We start from the raw sequence: 16,507 nt of genomic DNA, 5'->3' as shown, positions 1-16,507 counted from the left end.
CTTCATACAGAAATTACAGCATTCGAGAGAAGAATGAACTGCTGGTGAGGAGTGTAACGAAGTCAAGTGAAAAGACGAGGTAAAACATGGTACAATTTTAGCCTGTGCATGCACACACATGCATATACAAATGAAGCAAAACAGCACAGGAGCATTGTCTGTGCAGTTTTTATGCCAGGCATATCAATAATACACGTAACGCTGCCAGATGTTCCGGGTGCATGTCAAAACTTTACTGCCTTTGAATTGCCAGATAATTAAGGCTAACTGCTAAAGAATAAACTCCCCAAACTCATTATAAGCATGTAACATAATACTAACACATTAACTAGATCTTACATACAAGATTATTTTTTTTTTTTTTCTGTTATAGCAAATATCCTTCCATCACAGATCTGTAGATTCCAGGAAATTAAGAAAAAAAAGTTCTCAAGGTAGTTCTAAGAGGATTTAGTTCCTCAGTGACCAGAGTATGGCTATAGGAGCACATTATTAGAATGGTAAGGAAAAGGAAAGAATTTACACGCAAGCCTCGCAGCAAATTCAAAGCAACTACTTCATTTTATTTAGCAGTTAGCTCCCCAAAACTGGGTGTCACGTAAGGCGAAGTACAAGCAAAGAAAACTGTGCTTCAACACAAGCTAAGATGGGGCTCTCATATAAACATCTGCTGAACAAAGTAGTGGCTCAGGATATTTAAAATTTACTTAAAACGTTCATTTTAAACAATCTGAACTCAGAAGCACCTTTAAAAGCTCTCAGAAACAGATTGATGCCAAGCGCTAGTAATTTTATCTTTAAGTCACCATGTCAGCACAGCTCACATAACAATGGCTCAGATGCTCGTGAAAATGAGCTGGCCATGCTCTAGAGGGCTAATACCATCACTGCTGATGTCCATCTCTGCAGAGATGCAAATATCATAAGCTTAACACAAACACAATCTATATCTAGCTCCCATTTCCCTATACACATTTGACATGCAACCATCACTCCTAAAACAACTCTATGCTAACTAAGATAACATATGTAAGAAATATTTTAAAACACGTAGGGATTCGTTTTGTATTTAAATTGTCCTCAACTCTAATCAAGTTTAAGGTAGCAGAAATTCCATATTTGTAATTAATTATACTATGCAATGATCAACTTTGGAAACCTAATTTTCTGCTACACAAACAACATTCCCTTTTAACGATCAACATGACGTTTAGTTGGGTTTTAGTCCTTTACTCCACATCTCAGAAAAACAGTATCACATATTAAAAAAGAACATTAAAAAAGAACACCACAGTTCAGTAACAACAGAAAAATCCCATGCTATACCAGAAAATCTTTGCTGCTATTAACCAAAGTATCATGTGTGTGTTCATAAACTATTGTCAACCTCCACAATCTGTAAACAAGACCCAGTGTCAGTAATGTATCTAAGCAATGGAATTGGATTGACAGCCCAGTTGCATAAAATACTAGATAATTTGAAGTACGTTGCTCTTTGAATTTCCAAATCCAATCACAATTACAAACCCAGTTACATCAGTGTAAGCCCTTCTAAAGGGAATGAAAGAACAGTAAATCCCAATGGATACAGGAGTCCTTCAGCAGGGATGATGTAATACACTAAAATAGACATGCTTTGACAGAAGCTGCTAGTTGAGTAAATAGCGCACTACATGTCATTAATTTTGCATTAGTTTGCCAGCAGATATTTCTAAAAGGAGGAAGATCTAACAATTTTGGTTTGCTGCAGGTCCTGCACAAAATGAAAACAACAGCGTTGCTCATATATTAATAGATTCCTTGCAGAATAAATGAAGGAAGGAAGCTGCACAGTTACGAGGTTGCATTTTGCCACATAGGGACAGGAAATATTGTCATTACAGCATCATCTGTGGATATAGAATACAATGTGCTAACAAGAATACTTTACAGTAAGGCATATCACAATAACAGTAATAGTGAGATAGTCGAGCAGCATATAATGCTATTGCAGAACAGCATCAGAAAACAAGAGAGGCTACTTTGCTAACAGAATCACAGAATCCTGAGAGTTGGGACCTTTAAAGGTCACCTAGCCCAACTCCACCCCAATGAACTAGATCAGGTTGCCCAGGGCCTTATCTCCAGCCTCACCTTGAAAGTCTCCAGGGATGGGGCACCCACCACATCTCTGGGCAACCCTTTCCAGCACACCTCACCACCCTCACTATAAAAGACTTTTTCCTTATATCTAACTTAAATCTACCCTCATTAAGCATGAAACCGTTTCCCCTTGTTCTATCACCACAAACCCTGCTAAACAGCCTGTCCCCTTCTTTCCTGTAGCTTCCCTTCGGATACCAAAAGGCTGCTGTCAGGTTACCTCGCAGCCTTCTCTTCTCCAGGCTGAGCAGCCCCAGCTCCCTCAACCTGTCCTCACAGCAGAGGCGTTCCATCCCTTGGCTGATTTTTCGTGGCCCTCCCCTGGACACACTCCAACATGGTCCATGTCCATGTCTCTCCTGCACTGAGGACTCCAAACCTGGATGCAGCACTCCAGGTGAGGCCTCACCGGTGCAGGGCAGAGGGGCAGAATCACCTCCCTCGCTCTGTTGGACATGCTTCTTTTGATGCAGCCAGCATGCCATTGGCTTTTTGAGCTGCAAGGGCACAGTGCTGGCTCATGTCCAGCTTCCCATCCACCAGTAGCCCCAGGTCTTTTTTGGCAGGTCTGCACTCAATCCTTTAGCCCCCCTAGCTTGTACTGGTAGCGGATGTTGCCTCAACGCACGTGCAAGTCCTTGCACTTGGATTTGTTGAACCTCATGAGGTTCATCTGGGCCCACTGCTCAAGCCTGCCTGGGTCCCTCTGGATGGCTTCCCATCCTTCTGGTGAGTTGACTGCATCCTACAGCTTGGAGTCATCAGCAAACTTGCTGAGAGTGCACACAATCCCATTGTCAATGTAATTGAAGATATCAAAAGGTCGTGGCACGGATCGCCGTGGACACCATTTGTTAATCATCTCCATCCAGACATGGAGCCATTGACCACTACTCTCTGGATTCGATCCTGCAGCCAGTTCCTTGTCCACTGAACAGTCCACCCATCAAATCCATTTCTTTCCAACTTGGAGAGAAGGATGTTGTGGGGCACCGTGTCAAAGGCCATCCTGAAGTCAAGACAGATGACATTGGTGGCTCTTCCCTTGCTCACTAATGCAGTGACACCATCATAAAAGGCCACTGGGTTGATCAAGCAGGATTTGACCTCGGTGAAACCATACTGGGTCTCCCTTATCAGCTCTCTGCTTTTCATATGCCTTAGCATAGATTCCAAGAGAATCTGCTCCATGATCTTTCCCAGCACAATGGTGAGACTAACAGGTTGCTAGTTCCCAGGGTCATCCAGTCATTTGAAGTGAATTTTAATTGCAAGAGGAGTTAGGGACAGGAAAGCAAGGTTCCTAGAATTTTTTCACTTGCTCCTGACTTTCAAAATGAGCAAGTTCTAATAGTTAAACAAGTAAAAAAAGCCACCTTATTTTCACACACTTTTTTCAGGAGAGCCATGACTACCGATGAGACTCTCCCAGAACAGAAACGGTTTCATTTCCAGCCCTCCTCATTCAAATTTTCAGTCACTCCATTCAAAAAAAAACTCCCAAAGGACAATATTTGTCTGCCTGTAATGCTATCAGTGGGATGAATGGCCCCAAAGCACACAGCGTGTGAGGATGAAATTATTATTTTGGCACTATTGCAAAAATAATTGTAACCTGAGGGAAAAGCAGAGGTTATCATTGGGCTCACACCCACTGCTCTTTTCCTTCCAACATTCAGGGCGTAAGTAGATTGCCTCTGGTGAACCTCAAGCCAAGTAGGATAAGAAAGCCTCCCGAAGGCAGCAGGAATCGTGCTGGGCTTCAGCAGGCAGCTTTAACAAGTCTGCCTGAAGATGCACCAGCAGCAATTTTCATCAAGATATTAAATAACCCAAACCCTCTCAGATTATCATGGAGAGGAAAAAAAAAAACACATGCTACAGGTTTGGTTCAGGGCTGGTGCGTCAGCATTTTATCTATGGATCTACCAATACTACTTCTACTGCTCTATTTTGAAGTGTCAAAAAGAGAAGTCAGTCTACAGCAGGAAAACTGAACAGTTTCTTAGAAGGTAGAGCCCACGTTCTTTTCAGTCACACACAACAAAGGCTAATAAAGTTAAATCATCTTCAGGATAGATGCAAGCTGAAGACAATTTATGATTAAAGTTAAAATTTGATTTCTAATACTAAGTCATGAGGTATTAATCTAGTTAAAGACAGTTTCAGACACCACGAGAACAAGTAAAAATTATTTTCTATCAAAAAAACCTGTACAACATTTCCCAAAATTAAGTAAAAGTAGCTGAGCCTCACCTTATCAGAACAAATTCTTTTTACTGAGCTAAAACTGGTGGAGAAAAGGATGCCATTTTATTTCCACAAGCTAACAAGCTGTTGTTGCTTTTACCTGAGGAACCATGTTCCAAAATTAACACACCTTTGTACAATATTCCAACATTAGATATTATTTCAAACGGTCCTTAAAGACTTACCCTAAGTTATCAAAACATTGTGAGGTACCCAAAATTCATCCCATCATTTGAGGACCAAACTATCACTCTTTGCCATAACATTTCATTATCGTATGTCACCCAGGATTCACAAACCCACTAAAAAATTGGTGAGACCTGTTCTCCAGATACAGAGCTAGCTTCCTGGAAGGAAAGGTACCATACTTACTGAAGAAAGAATTTCAGCACACAAGTCAGTTGAGACACTGAACAGTTTGATGAGACTCATCCTTAGCAAATACTGGATTTGCTGGATGCTTACTATTTGCTCACTTCGACACTGGCAAAGTCAACTCATGTGCCAAAGGCAGCACTCAGGTCTTCAAATTACTGTATCTGCATTTGAGATCTGATGACAGCCAAAACTTCTTTATTTTTGGTGTTGTTCTGTGATACTTGACTCACGTGAGCAAACTTTCCTCCCTACCTAGCAAGCCCAGTCCTTCAGCCTTTCAAATAATACATCTCACAAAAAAAATGCATCTCACAAAACCTACAAAAAAAAAACCAAAAAACAAAACCAAGCTCACAAAATCCAACTGCATTTCACAAGATCAGTGCACACCATCAGGAAAGATGTGCAAAAGGCACTCTTCCAAGTGCTTATCTTTGCTCCTCATCTTGTCATATTCCATGTCACTCTTCTAGTGACAAAGGTGGAAAACAACTACAAGAGTCCTTATTTTTGGAATCAAGAATCAAAGATTCAGGCCCATGTGACAGAAGAGATGCGTTAGTAAAATCTCTATCAATAACTACATGTTTTATTTTTTCCCCTTTGATTCATCAATCTGTTTTCTCTAAATCACAAGACATGAAAGCAATGAAGAAAGGTCAATCAGGCTGGGCAAGAGTCATCAAACTCCACATTCACATTAGTATTTTGGACATAATAGCAAGACTGTTCAAGTGTCAGAGCAAAGGCTAGGACTTTCAGTTCGAGCACTGCATCAGCATTATCACATCACACTGCAAACCCACAAGTACATCGTTAGTGGACCATACACAGTAAGTTACAATACCTGAGGTTTAGTGCATTCCTGTGAGCCAAAATGAAATGAATGCCATATAGGAGGAAAGGAAAAGATGAACGTTATCAGACATGCCATAGTACATTCCACAGCTATGAAGATAATGTTAAAATTATGTTAATGAGGGTCCACTCTCTACTACATTTTGGCTTAATGTGCAGAAAGTCATGCCACAGCTAAGAGCACTGCATTTAAGTTCGTGAAAAGCACAGCCATGCATTTAAGACAGCTTAATATTTCCCACTACATTTCCATAAAACTTCCCTCAGAAAACAGTTCGGACTTCCTGTAGTATTGGTAGTACAGCCTTAGTGATTTATCAACCAAAATTTGTACTACGTGATAAATAAGAGTTTGAATTAAGAGAAAAAAATAAGCAATTATACAGTTAGTACATTTAGGAACAATTTTGAGGATGCTACCAAAGCAGCTCTATTATTTTAAACATCATGCATCTAACACCTGAACAAGATTCTATCCATGACGAAGAGCAAATTTCAAAACAAATCCATTGCATTCAGTCATTTTCAATGCCTTTAACATTATTTATGCAGTATTTGTACGTCTACTTCTATTTATTTTAAATGCTGCTCACTGTTCATTCCTAAGTGGAGCCAAAGATGAGACCCTGACAAATGCTGACTAACAAGCCCTTAAGGTCTGTGCTGCACTATGGTCTCAATTCCTGTGTCGTTGTTTCTTGATCCGTAATTTCTTTAGTTGAATTGTCAAGAAATTAAGACTAAAAAATATGAGCTATCAGGGGACAGAAAATAGGAAGGGAGAAGAGACAGTGCAGTCTTTCAGATGTGTGTTCGAAGCAATAGAAAAGTTATTGGCAAGAGACGGGAGAGCATTATACAAGATCACTAAATGCTGTGAAAATAGGAAGGAATAGAGAACATGGAGAGAGAGCCTTCACTACACTGTAAAACTCATTTGAGTTCTGTTTGACTCACTGTTTGCTTTGAGAAATATAAAGTCAGTCATACACATCATATTACTTTTTAAAGCAACATTTTACTGCAATTATTGCAGATTTTACGGTTTATTTGGTAATCTCTTCCAAATCAAAAAGAAATCCCTCTCGCAATGAGTTTACCAGCACATACACAAAATCATTATGAACACAACAAAAGCGGTGCAAAATAGGCTTTTGCTCTCACTGCCAAAGTTGAACTTAGAAAAACTCACTATGTATACCTAAAGTAGTACAAAACAGGCATAGACCTATGAATGCAAATGGCATTGCATATTATCTAATTATTATCCTATGTATTGAATTAAAAATCACTCCAGAATGGTTTGCCGGGCTCGCTGTAAACATCAATATCAACAGGAAAAATTCTTCCTGTGCTCTTAAGTCCTATGAAGTACATTTCTGCATTTTCATTTGCCAAGAATAAAATCAGTAAACTGTTTCCTCTTCAAATCGAGTGAACTGGTTCAAATCATATTAAATTCAGAGGCAATTAAAATTGCACTGAAAATTAAACCATTAAAAACTGTTGTATAAACAAAAAACAAATTGTTGGCATAAGTAATTATTCAACTTATGAGGAAAAGCCTGTATAATTAACAAGAGATGTAACCAAACATGTACACACTTAGAGACACACATGGAATATTCTGTGAACGGCCAAAGAAATCAAAGGATAAGGATAAAGGCAAAAAAAGGAAGAAGCCTACAGCTCTGCATTGGACCAAAGATGGCTATTTCAAAAGCTAAAGCTCTAATCCTGCACATTTATCTGCACGTGGTTTACATTGTGCAAAACTCAGCCAAATGAACTCACCAAGACTGAATATGCACAAAGTTACTTGCATCCAGGCCTGTATGGTTTTTGCAGATTTGAAGGCTTGAGCAATCAAGTGTGAGCCAAAGACAAACAGCTTTGCCAGTATTTTGTTTACAGTTGAAATCAATACAAACATTAATCTCAAAGAACTTTCCCCAGTTTAAAAGGCACATAACAAAACCTTCTGTAGAATACAATTTAATTACTATTTAGATCCCAGGAGAAAGTCCACAAGCTTTCAACATATAAGATTATCCAATAAAAAGAAATCAAGTGAAATGACCAAAGGATCTCCCTAATGAAGGGCAGAACACATAGCTCACTGAAACTCATGTATGTGAAGGGCTCCATGCAGATATCAATGAAGAGTAATTTGACATCTAAGCTCTAGATTCCAAGAAGAAACAACAGAATTAAGCCAAGAATCTGGCCTACTGCAATGCAGTCCAGTCTATTTTCTGGAACAGCAGTTATCATGCATGTGGATGAGTGCTTCACCAAGTTACCAAGAGCACTGTACATTAAACCCCTTGCACTGTAATCTAATATCAAATAGAAATTAGAGCAGGTTTTTCCCCGCAATTTCACATAGCAATGACTCCAACACTAAGAAATAATAGCTGACATTCACAGTCAGAAACTATGCTTTCAACCATGAGCTGAAAGGGAAGTTACACACACTCACCTACTGACAGAAGCAAATTCACGTTACGTTAAGGGGAAACTCCTCCCCTGCAGAAACACGCAGTTTAAAGATGCCAACACATTCAGACATTTTGATTTTTATATTTAGCACTGTTTCTGTTGTTGTGAAACAAATGCAGGCAGCTTACCGTATGGTAGCCTCTGGGCAGAGGTGGCTTCCCCACAGGATAAGGATCGACAGTATCAATAATTGTTTGTCGCTCCCCTTTTTGGTTGATTTTCCTAAACCTCCTTCGAGATTGCCTGTGAGAAGCTTGACGCTGAAAATATTCTTCATTTTCATCCATATAATCAACCTATAATAGATTCAAGGAAGCATCATTTCCCATAAGAAATAAAAACGCTTTTGCATCTTAGAAATACAACTAATTCTATTTCAAAATCAGCAGTCAGCTGTGAATTTCCTGCACTTTCAGCACTACAAAGAGTGAAGGCATTAAAAAAAAATAGAAATCAAATGCCTAGAGAGAAAATAAAGAAATATAGCTATGAATGGAAGTACCGAGTATCAATACTTCTTTCAAAAATGCTGTCTCCATCTGCTGTCTCTCAGTTCTTTTTCTTGCACTGAAACTGCTGAAGACATTATTAAAAAACTTGTATAGGAGAGTACTTGATAGTTTTCCTACTGACTTCTCTTTGATGCTGTAGATCTTTCCTAACCAACCTAAGGCAAAAGCTTTGCTTTTCAATAAGCAGCACTGCTTGGTATTATTTACTTCTATATTTCGAAGAGCATAGAACACATTTTCTAACAGATTGGATTAATATAAAAACAAATTCAAAACAATAGCAGGGAGAATAAAGATACCTATTAGGTTTATCCTAATAAGAGGCTAAAGTAAAGCTCCTTGGTTTCAGATCCTTCGTAGTCCTAAATTACTAAACAACAGCACAGTGCAAAGAAAAATATTTCAACTAAGAACTCTGGCTTTCCTGAAAGAACATTGGTTTTTTTAGTAATTTGGCTAAGAGTCAACATCCCTTCTATGTTCACCCTATCAACAGAAACACTACTCTACACCAACAGGGCAACAAGAGAAAGCTTTTCATTACTGGCCACACGTGGGGATTCAGTTAATCCATTCTTCAATTGATTTGAACATGCCAGGGATAAAGGTAGAGGTGCAGAGAAGGGATTACCAGGCACCTAGCAAGGGCCCTCTGTATTTTTCAGTAAGAAAAATAAATATTAGACAAACACTCCTAAGGATTTGCAGCAAATCAGTCAGAAGTGTCACGTGCTAGCCAGCTCACATCACTGAAAGTAGCTTCCAGTGTACAAGGGGTGAGCACAGTTTACCTGATTTACCAGCTGGTGACCCTGCCTGTCCAGAAGTTTACTTCTATTTTCCTTACGCCTACATTTCAAAAGTGCCTACGCTTCCCAAAAACTTATCAGGGTAGAAATGGCCAAGACAGACGGATGCTCACACAACCAACTGAGCTACATCCCAGCAGAGAACATTGGGACCATGCATCCTTTCCTGAACTTGTGGTCAGACGTCAGTGGCACAAACAGGCGAGATAAATCATGGGGCTGGCACAGGGCATTAGCAGTGGGCTGCTGCTGAGGAGCTGCTTCTAAGTAAGGGAGAATTGCAGAGAGCTTTAGGGCCAAGGAAAAAGCAATCAGCATGTCTTACTCATGCCTTCCATTTCCATACTGAATTAGCTTCATAAGACAGGTTTCTCAAGTAGAAATGGAAGAAGAGAGGTGACCACTTGTTCAGACGATGCACCCTCATGTGACAGCTAAAAACTCGTGTGCCTATGAAGCCTAAAAAATGATGCTGTTCTACAACAGACACCACCGACAGAACGACTTACACGTAGAAAAGCTGACAGTACTTCATAATTTTCAAACTGATACTTAAAACCTGATAGCTGAAAATACATTTCATTTAATCAAACAATTACTTAAACGAGCCTGAGATTAATACTTTAAAGTACTTATGCTTTAAGTAAAGCAGCTGGTAAATACATATATGTATTCTGCTATTCTGCTAACACAAGCAAAAGTTGTAGGGTTACAAGGAAACTGCAACAGCATAAAAAGATGCCTCTTACTTAAGTATGGTATGCAAAAAAGTAAAGTTATGCATGACATCTTGCATTTATAAATGCTAACGTGCAAACAGATCTCAACATGTTTTATTGAAAACTGAAGTGTTTATCAAGGCTGGTCTGTAAAATAAAGCTCTATTCTGAAAAAGAAAAAGAAAAAAAAGAAATGGAATGAAAATATTCTTACCACAATCATTTCAGAAGGCTCTAAAACAATGCATTCACAGCCACGCCTGAAGCTTCCTGCAGAACGCTTGCCAAAACTGAAGAACAAAAATACGTCCATCAGAACAAAAGTCAGATCCATAACAAAATCCATAAGCACATTTACATTCTACCCAGACCTTATAAAGCATAGAAAAATACATACATCCCTATTCACAACGTAACAGTTTCATGCACACGGCCTCCTACACATAGCTGCTACCCGCTGACACCAGGAGCAGTGTATTTCTGATTCACATAGTTTACTGAGAGCAACTGCCAAATAATTCCATTAGCACTAAAACAAATGTCAGTCAAGCACAGGGTACTTAAGATGCATGGCTGATTCTGAGCTACATTGGAGTTTGATCTAGTATCTTCTTCTGGCATTACAGTATTAAGTTACTTAAACCATCTGCATTTCTGTAAAGAAAGCTAACTAGCATGTAAAGGAAAGAATAAAAAGACTGATCAACTTCAATGAGCTTTTTTGTTTGGGTTTGGTTTTTAACTCAAAAAAAAATTAATGAAGTACTCTGAATGCAAGAGTATTCCCAAACTGAACAGATAAAGGCAAAAGCTTGTTCTGCTTTCCATTACATATTCCCACATTAGCACAACAATTAAGAAGGATAATATTTTGGCTTCCTATAGGATAAAACAAAATAGCAATTCTAGTTTCTATTTCTGAAGTGCTGGCCTGTATTAAATAAGTGTGTTTCTGCAGGCTCAAGTGCAAAGAATCAGGGAAAAGCAGCAGCAGAGGTGCAGCATAGAGACACAGTACATAATTCAGTGAAATACAATACAAGCCTTCCTATGCTTAGATATGCAGTCCAGGTGGAAGGAAAAAACAGCTGAAGATGGTTTCTGAGGTGTGTCCTGCCCACTACCCATCCCCATCCGGTTAGCTCCTATTCAGACCTGACCTTTCCTGTTGCAAACAGGACAACGGGAGCTGTGGTAATTCTGGACTCACCCTGCAGCCTTTTCTAGCAAGCCTGCTCTAACATCCATCTCCCACAGGTTAATGTAATCATTTGGCCTTTTTGTTTCTGCAGTATTGGGCTCAAGAAAGCATGGAAAGCCTTGCCTTGACTTTATCTCCATGCAGCCAAGCTATTTGCAAGGCACTGGGCTTCCAAATGTTCCTCAGGCTTTTCAAAAGCCATCTTTGTTTCCTCAAATTCTCTTATATCCAGCATGGAAAAGAATATGGATACGTCTGTGTATACACACATTTTTCCATGCACAAATAAATGAGAACACACGCAAAAATAAAAGGCACAGGAAAAGGGGTTGAAGAACTTCAGAAGGTCAATATTAAGGAAGCTTAAGAAAACCAAATCAGACTAAAAAAGATTGTAGGATCTACAATTTAAGCACTTATGGAATATGTAGGCACAGGGACACACGCAGAGTTGGTGAAAAGTACCTTTTTAAAAAGCATTTCCTAATAAGCAAACTTCAGAAGCTCATATACCAATCTGAACAGCACGTCTAGCCAGTTTAGATCTGCTCTGCTGTCCTGCCTGGCGATTAGCAGAAATGAACAATTTAACTTGCTACCCCAAAGGCTAATCTCTTAACAACAGCACGTTATAGCTCCAAAAGAAGGCAGTCACATACTGAAAAGAAATGCCAGCTGTGCTTATTCATCAAAAAAATAATCGTGTTTAATGGTACACGGGACTTCGACAATAGAAAAAATTTTCCAGAATACTAAGCCTCTTGAAAAGAAACATGCAATAAAGAAATCTCTCAACAAAATGCATATTTTCCTAGAGGCAAACACATGCTTCCCTCTACAGTCCTGCGACAAACCACAGGGTGCTTCACTCTGCTGCGCCCTCCTGAATTTTTACAGAATTTCAACTCTTAAAGGTACAGGAAAATGAAGCCGTATCTCGATTCATTAGACTACTGAAGAAGTGACAAACTTATTTTCTTGGCCATTAATCTGATGCGAGGCACAGGGCTTCCTTGAAATCTCACTGGAGAGGGAGGAAAGAGCAAAGAGGAAGGAGATGGTAGATGTTTTATTCCTGTGACAGCACATTTATCAGAGCACACAATCCTTGAACAAAGACGCCAAGTCACTTCAAGTTATAAACAAACCGTAATCTTCATTCAATATTGCATTTATGACAGCAAGTAAAACAAGGCCAAAAAATGCAATGATATTTTCAAGTGTTGCGGTTCTCTCCTCAGATGTGCCATTGCAACTGAACCTCCTGACCTCCAATCTGCTACTGAAAGCACATTATCAGCAAGGAGCTCAGGTAATCAGTGAGAAGGAGGAGCCCACTGCTTCTACACATGCTCAGCTATGACCAGCTCTGATGGTGGTGCAACATTCAGGGCAGTATTTGCATGATACCTGTACCGGAGCCACAGGATGTGAGAGGATGGTCCAACCCCAGTATCTAGTCTAAACCTACCCTCTTTTTTACCCTCCAGTTTAAAACCATTTCTGGTTGGACCATCCTCTCGCTACCTGCCCTTATAAAAGGGCAGCTTTCCTGTAGCCACTCATCATCTGATTAACTACACATAGTCATACAAACACGTGCTGGCACACAACTGACAAACAAATGAAATCTGAGGGCACTGCCAATCCCACTGATTCAATTCAGAAGACCAACATCAAAATCAAGAAGTTTTTTTTTTTTTTTTTTTTTTTAAATCAAAATTAATTTATCAGTGCTTGATACAAGAGCAAAAAGTAAAGACTAAAAGAGGACACTTTCTCTGCTCCAAAACCTCTGCTAAACTAACTAGCCACCAGGTAGAGGAAAACACCAAACAAACTTGATTTAATTGACCAAAAATAAGCTGTTTGAAATATTAGTAAGAACCAGAAAGAACCAAATAACCAGCACATAATACAGCCTATTCACTGAGCTAATCAACATGTGCAAGCCATACAGCTTCTACAAAACACCAGAGGAATGGTTTGAGTTGGAAGGGACCTGTAAGATCATCTAGATCCAACTCCCCTGCTATAGGCAGGGACATCTCCCTGTAGACCAGGCTGCTCACAGCCAACCAGGTTGGACCAGTCAGGTACTGGAAGGCCACTATAAGTTCTCCCTACAGACTTCCCCTCTCTGACTGAAGAGCCCCAACTCTCCAGCCTGTCCTCGTATGAGAGTATCATCCCTGGGATCACACTCAAGGTCTTTGGGTCTTTAAGAAACTCATTAGGTTTTCTTCCTAGCACAGAGCTCCACCTGCAGAGTCAAATGTCAGCCCCTGGAGGACTCAACATTACCTTCAGAACAGCAGCCCTGTTTTAGTAACTTTTGCTCAATACTTGTTTTTCCCAGATTTTGATGCTAGACCAGACTTAGATAAAATGAGTGTGACTACCCTGCGAAATACGCAGTCTATGAGAGCACTGGCTGGGTAATGCAAAATACAGAAAGCCCTTACTAGCTGATTTCCAAGGTCTAGGGATTTGACAAATTTATTCCTTTCCTTACTGTAGTGTGAAATAAGGTTATGGATGATCGATTTCACAAGAGATCTTAAGATTACACCACATTTTTATGTTTAAAATGCAGTAGAGAATTTTGCATCATCTGCACACTGCATTTGGTTCTATCACTCCTTAGTCATTTCGTTCTAGCATGCCTTGTTGCATAAAGATAAAATCTTCTTCTCCTACCTAACCCTTATTAATTTCAGCTCCTACAAAGAACCCGTTTGCAGCTAAGTCCACAATGCACCTGAGAGAATCCCAGCTTTGCAGCAATTTTCCTTCTATCAGTGACGTGCATGAGAATTACACCCAAGCTAAAGCATTTTAAAGCTATCTTTGTGCTGGTGGCTGTCACTAGGGGATGCAGAGGTTAACAGTAATGCAGACAGCCAAGAGGCTGCTGGGTTAGGATGTTGCTGCCCCACCTAAATTCTCCAAAGAACCTTGTTTTACAGCAGTTCTTCCAACACTTCTTTGCTGCTACGATACAAATTCTGACTCGGGGCCTCTTGAGTGTTAAACCTCACAGATGCTCTCCTCAGTACCTGTCCTGGAGGCAATTTTGCTTCTGAAGTCCTTTTGTATCACAGCTCCTTTTTTTTTCCCCCCCCCATAAAGCTACCAGATGCATGATGTGAATATAAATCTACATTTTTTTAAAAAAAAAGCCCTTTAAAATACACCAAACTATTTTATTTGCAGGAAATTTTAACACCTTATAGTAAGCCCCGGCATAACAATTTTGAAATCAGATGATAAAAATATATGTATATTCTTCCCAAGCAACACTTCCTAACTATAATATTTCCTAAAACAATTGGTGGAAAAGAAAGCAATTGGTGAACAACTGGTGACCAAGAGAAGTCTTGACTTGACTATTCAAAGGCATCACCTCCAAATAAATTCACTGTTACAAGCATTTTGCTCACTATTTATATATATAAATATAAATATAGGTGTTCTAATCCATAGAAGTCATCTACAACTTTATTTCCATTGTCATGAAATCTGAAACTGAGCTCATGCTGTGGATGATACTTCCCTTCTCCGTAAATATATATATATATCTCAACTATTTCTGTTTAACTCATATACACCCATACAAGGGACTGATGTATTGCAGTTTACAATGTTCTGGTTAATAGAAGAAACCTTCTAAGTGAAAACTAAGAGTTTCTATATCCCCAGTTAGGGTTTGTTTTGTTTTGTTTTTTTAATGAAAATTGAAACTGTCAAGTCTTTACGATAACTAAATTACAATTAATGCAAAAAAGCCAGTGACTAAAAGCAAAATGAGAATAACTTGAGGTTAAAAAAATAATTAAAAATAAGAAGTACTTTCAACCAAGTAATTTTTATAAGCACTTACATGTAATAGAATATACACAACCGTAGTTTTGCTCTTTTTATCGAAGCTTAATTTTCTGTTACATTTACCACCTTGCAGTAGCTTAAAGTAATTAATTCATGTATGAACTACAAGTGGTACCAAGATGACATTTAAGTCTTAGAGAGAAAGCTCCACAAAGCACGGGCAGTTGGATGCATCTGTAAATGCAATATTCAGAGCCAAGCTGCTGCTTTAGAACAAACTCTAATTAATTGCCATTTCCTCTAATCCAGAAAGCATATTCCATTTAGACATGTTCCAACACAATGAAAAATACAGGCAGATCTTCCTTGCCTCTAGAGTTCACCAAAATTCCTGTGGTAGGTACATGCAAGCAATTATGTGCCGTATTAATTGTTTGGCTTATTTTATTTACCTAGATGTACAAAATACATAATACATCTAGTGGTGAGGCCAGTCTTTTTTTCAGTGGTACATGGAGCCAGGACAAGGGGAAACAGCCATAAGTTGCAGCATAGGAAGTTCTGCACAGATGTGCATAAGCACTTCTTTACAGTGAGGTGACGGAGCACTGGAACAGGCTGCCCAGGGAGGTGGTGGAGTCTCCTTCTCTGGAGATGTTCAAGACCTGCCTGGATGCCGACCTGTGCGACCTGCTGTAGGGAACCTGCTTTGGCAGGGGGTTGGACTCGATGGTCTCTGGAGGTCCCTTCCAACCCCTACAATTCTGTGATATATTGGAAGAGCAAGCAGTAATTTATGCCAAAACCCCAGCAACCAGATATTCAAACACCTCATTTCTTCTCAAGTTTTCAAACACGACACACAAATATGCCTATGGTGTCAGATCACTGCTTTGCAATGTTTACCAGCGCAGGCTATCTCAGTGTGGAGATTAAAATAAATGCCTTCCCACCCCCCACCTTCTCTGAAACTAATCCTTCTCTCTTCCAGTCTGCACCTGAATAAATCCGTACACAGAAGGCAAAATGTGTAGTGCGGTTCAGTTGCCCGTGCTTTTAATGTCTGCATCATAAAAACGCATCTCTAGCTACATAAATCAGTGCTGTCCAACTATTTCTGAGACAAAACACACTGCTCATTTGACATCTAGATTGAGGAAAATCACAGAAAACCACCCAAATGAAATACACAAGGATCGTGCTAAGTGTCTTCAGAACGTGAACTAGACAGAAAAAACAATGGGGACTCTATTTTCTATCTGTCTCTTAGGGAGGAGGCAATAAGGGATACAGTCAAGTTCTCCCACT

The 16,507-nt window shown here is 39.5% G+C and overlaps 1 protein-coding gene across 2 annotated transcripts in view; it reads right to left on the bottom strand.

The window, feature by feature from the left end:
• RAPGEF2 (Rap guanine nucleotide exchange factor 2) overlaps nt 1-16,507 on the bottom strand; it is a gene marked incomplete at both ends in the record, with an annotated part of 169,078 nt that overhangs the window by 71,233 nt on the left and 81,338 nt on the right. For both annotated transcript variants that reach the window (XM_079535011.1, XM_079535012.1), the window contains 3 exons: nt 5,618-5,635; nt 8,259-8,426; nt 10,385-10,460. In XM_079535011.1, coding sequence (XP_079391137.1) covers nt 5,618-5,635; nt 8,259-8,426; nt 10,385-10,460 — 262 coding nt within the window. The remainder of the gene's footprint in view (nt 1-5,617; nt 5,636-8,258; nt 8,427-10,384; nt 10,461-16,507) is intronic.

This window comes from Tetrao urogallus (assembly GCF_951394365.1).
Source record: "Tetrao urogallus genome assembly, chromosome: 4".
In the NCBI taxonomy this organism is placed as follows: domain Eukaryota; kingdom Metazoa; phylum Chordata; class Aves; order Galliformes; family Phasianidae; genus Tetrao; species Tetrao urogallus.
This window is presented reverse-complemented; position numbering and strand designations above follow the sequence as displayed.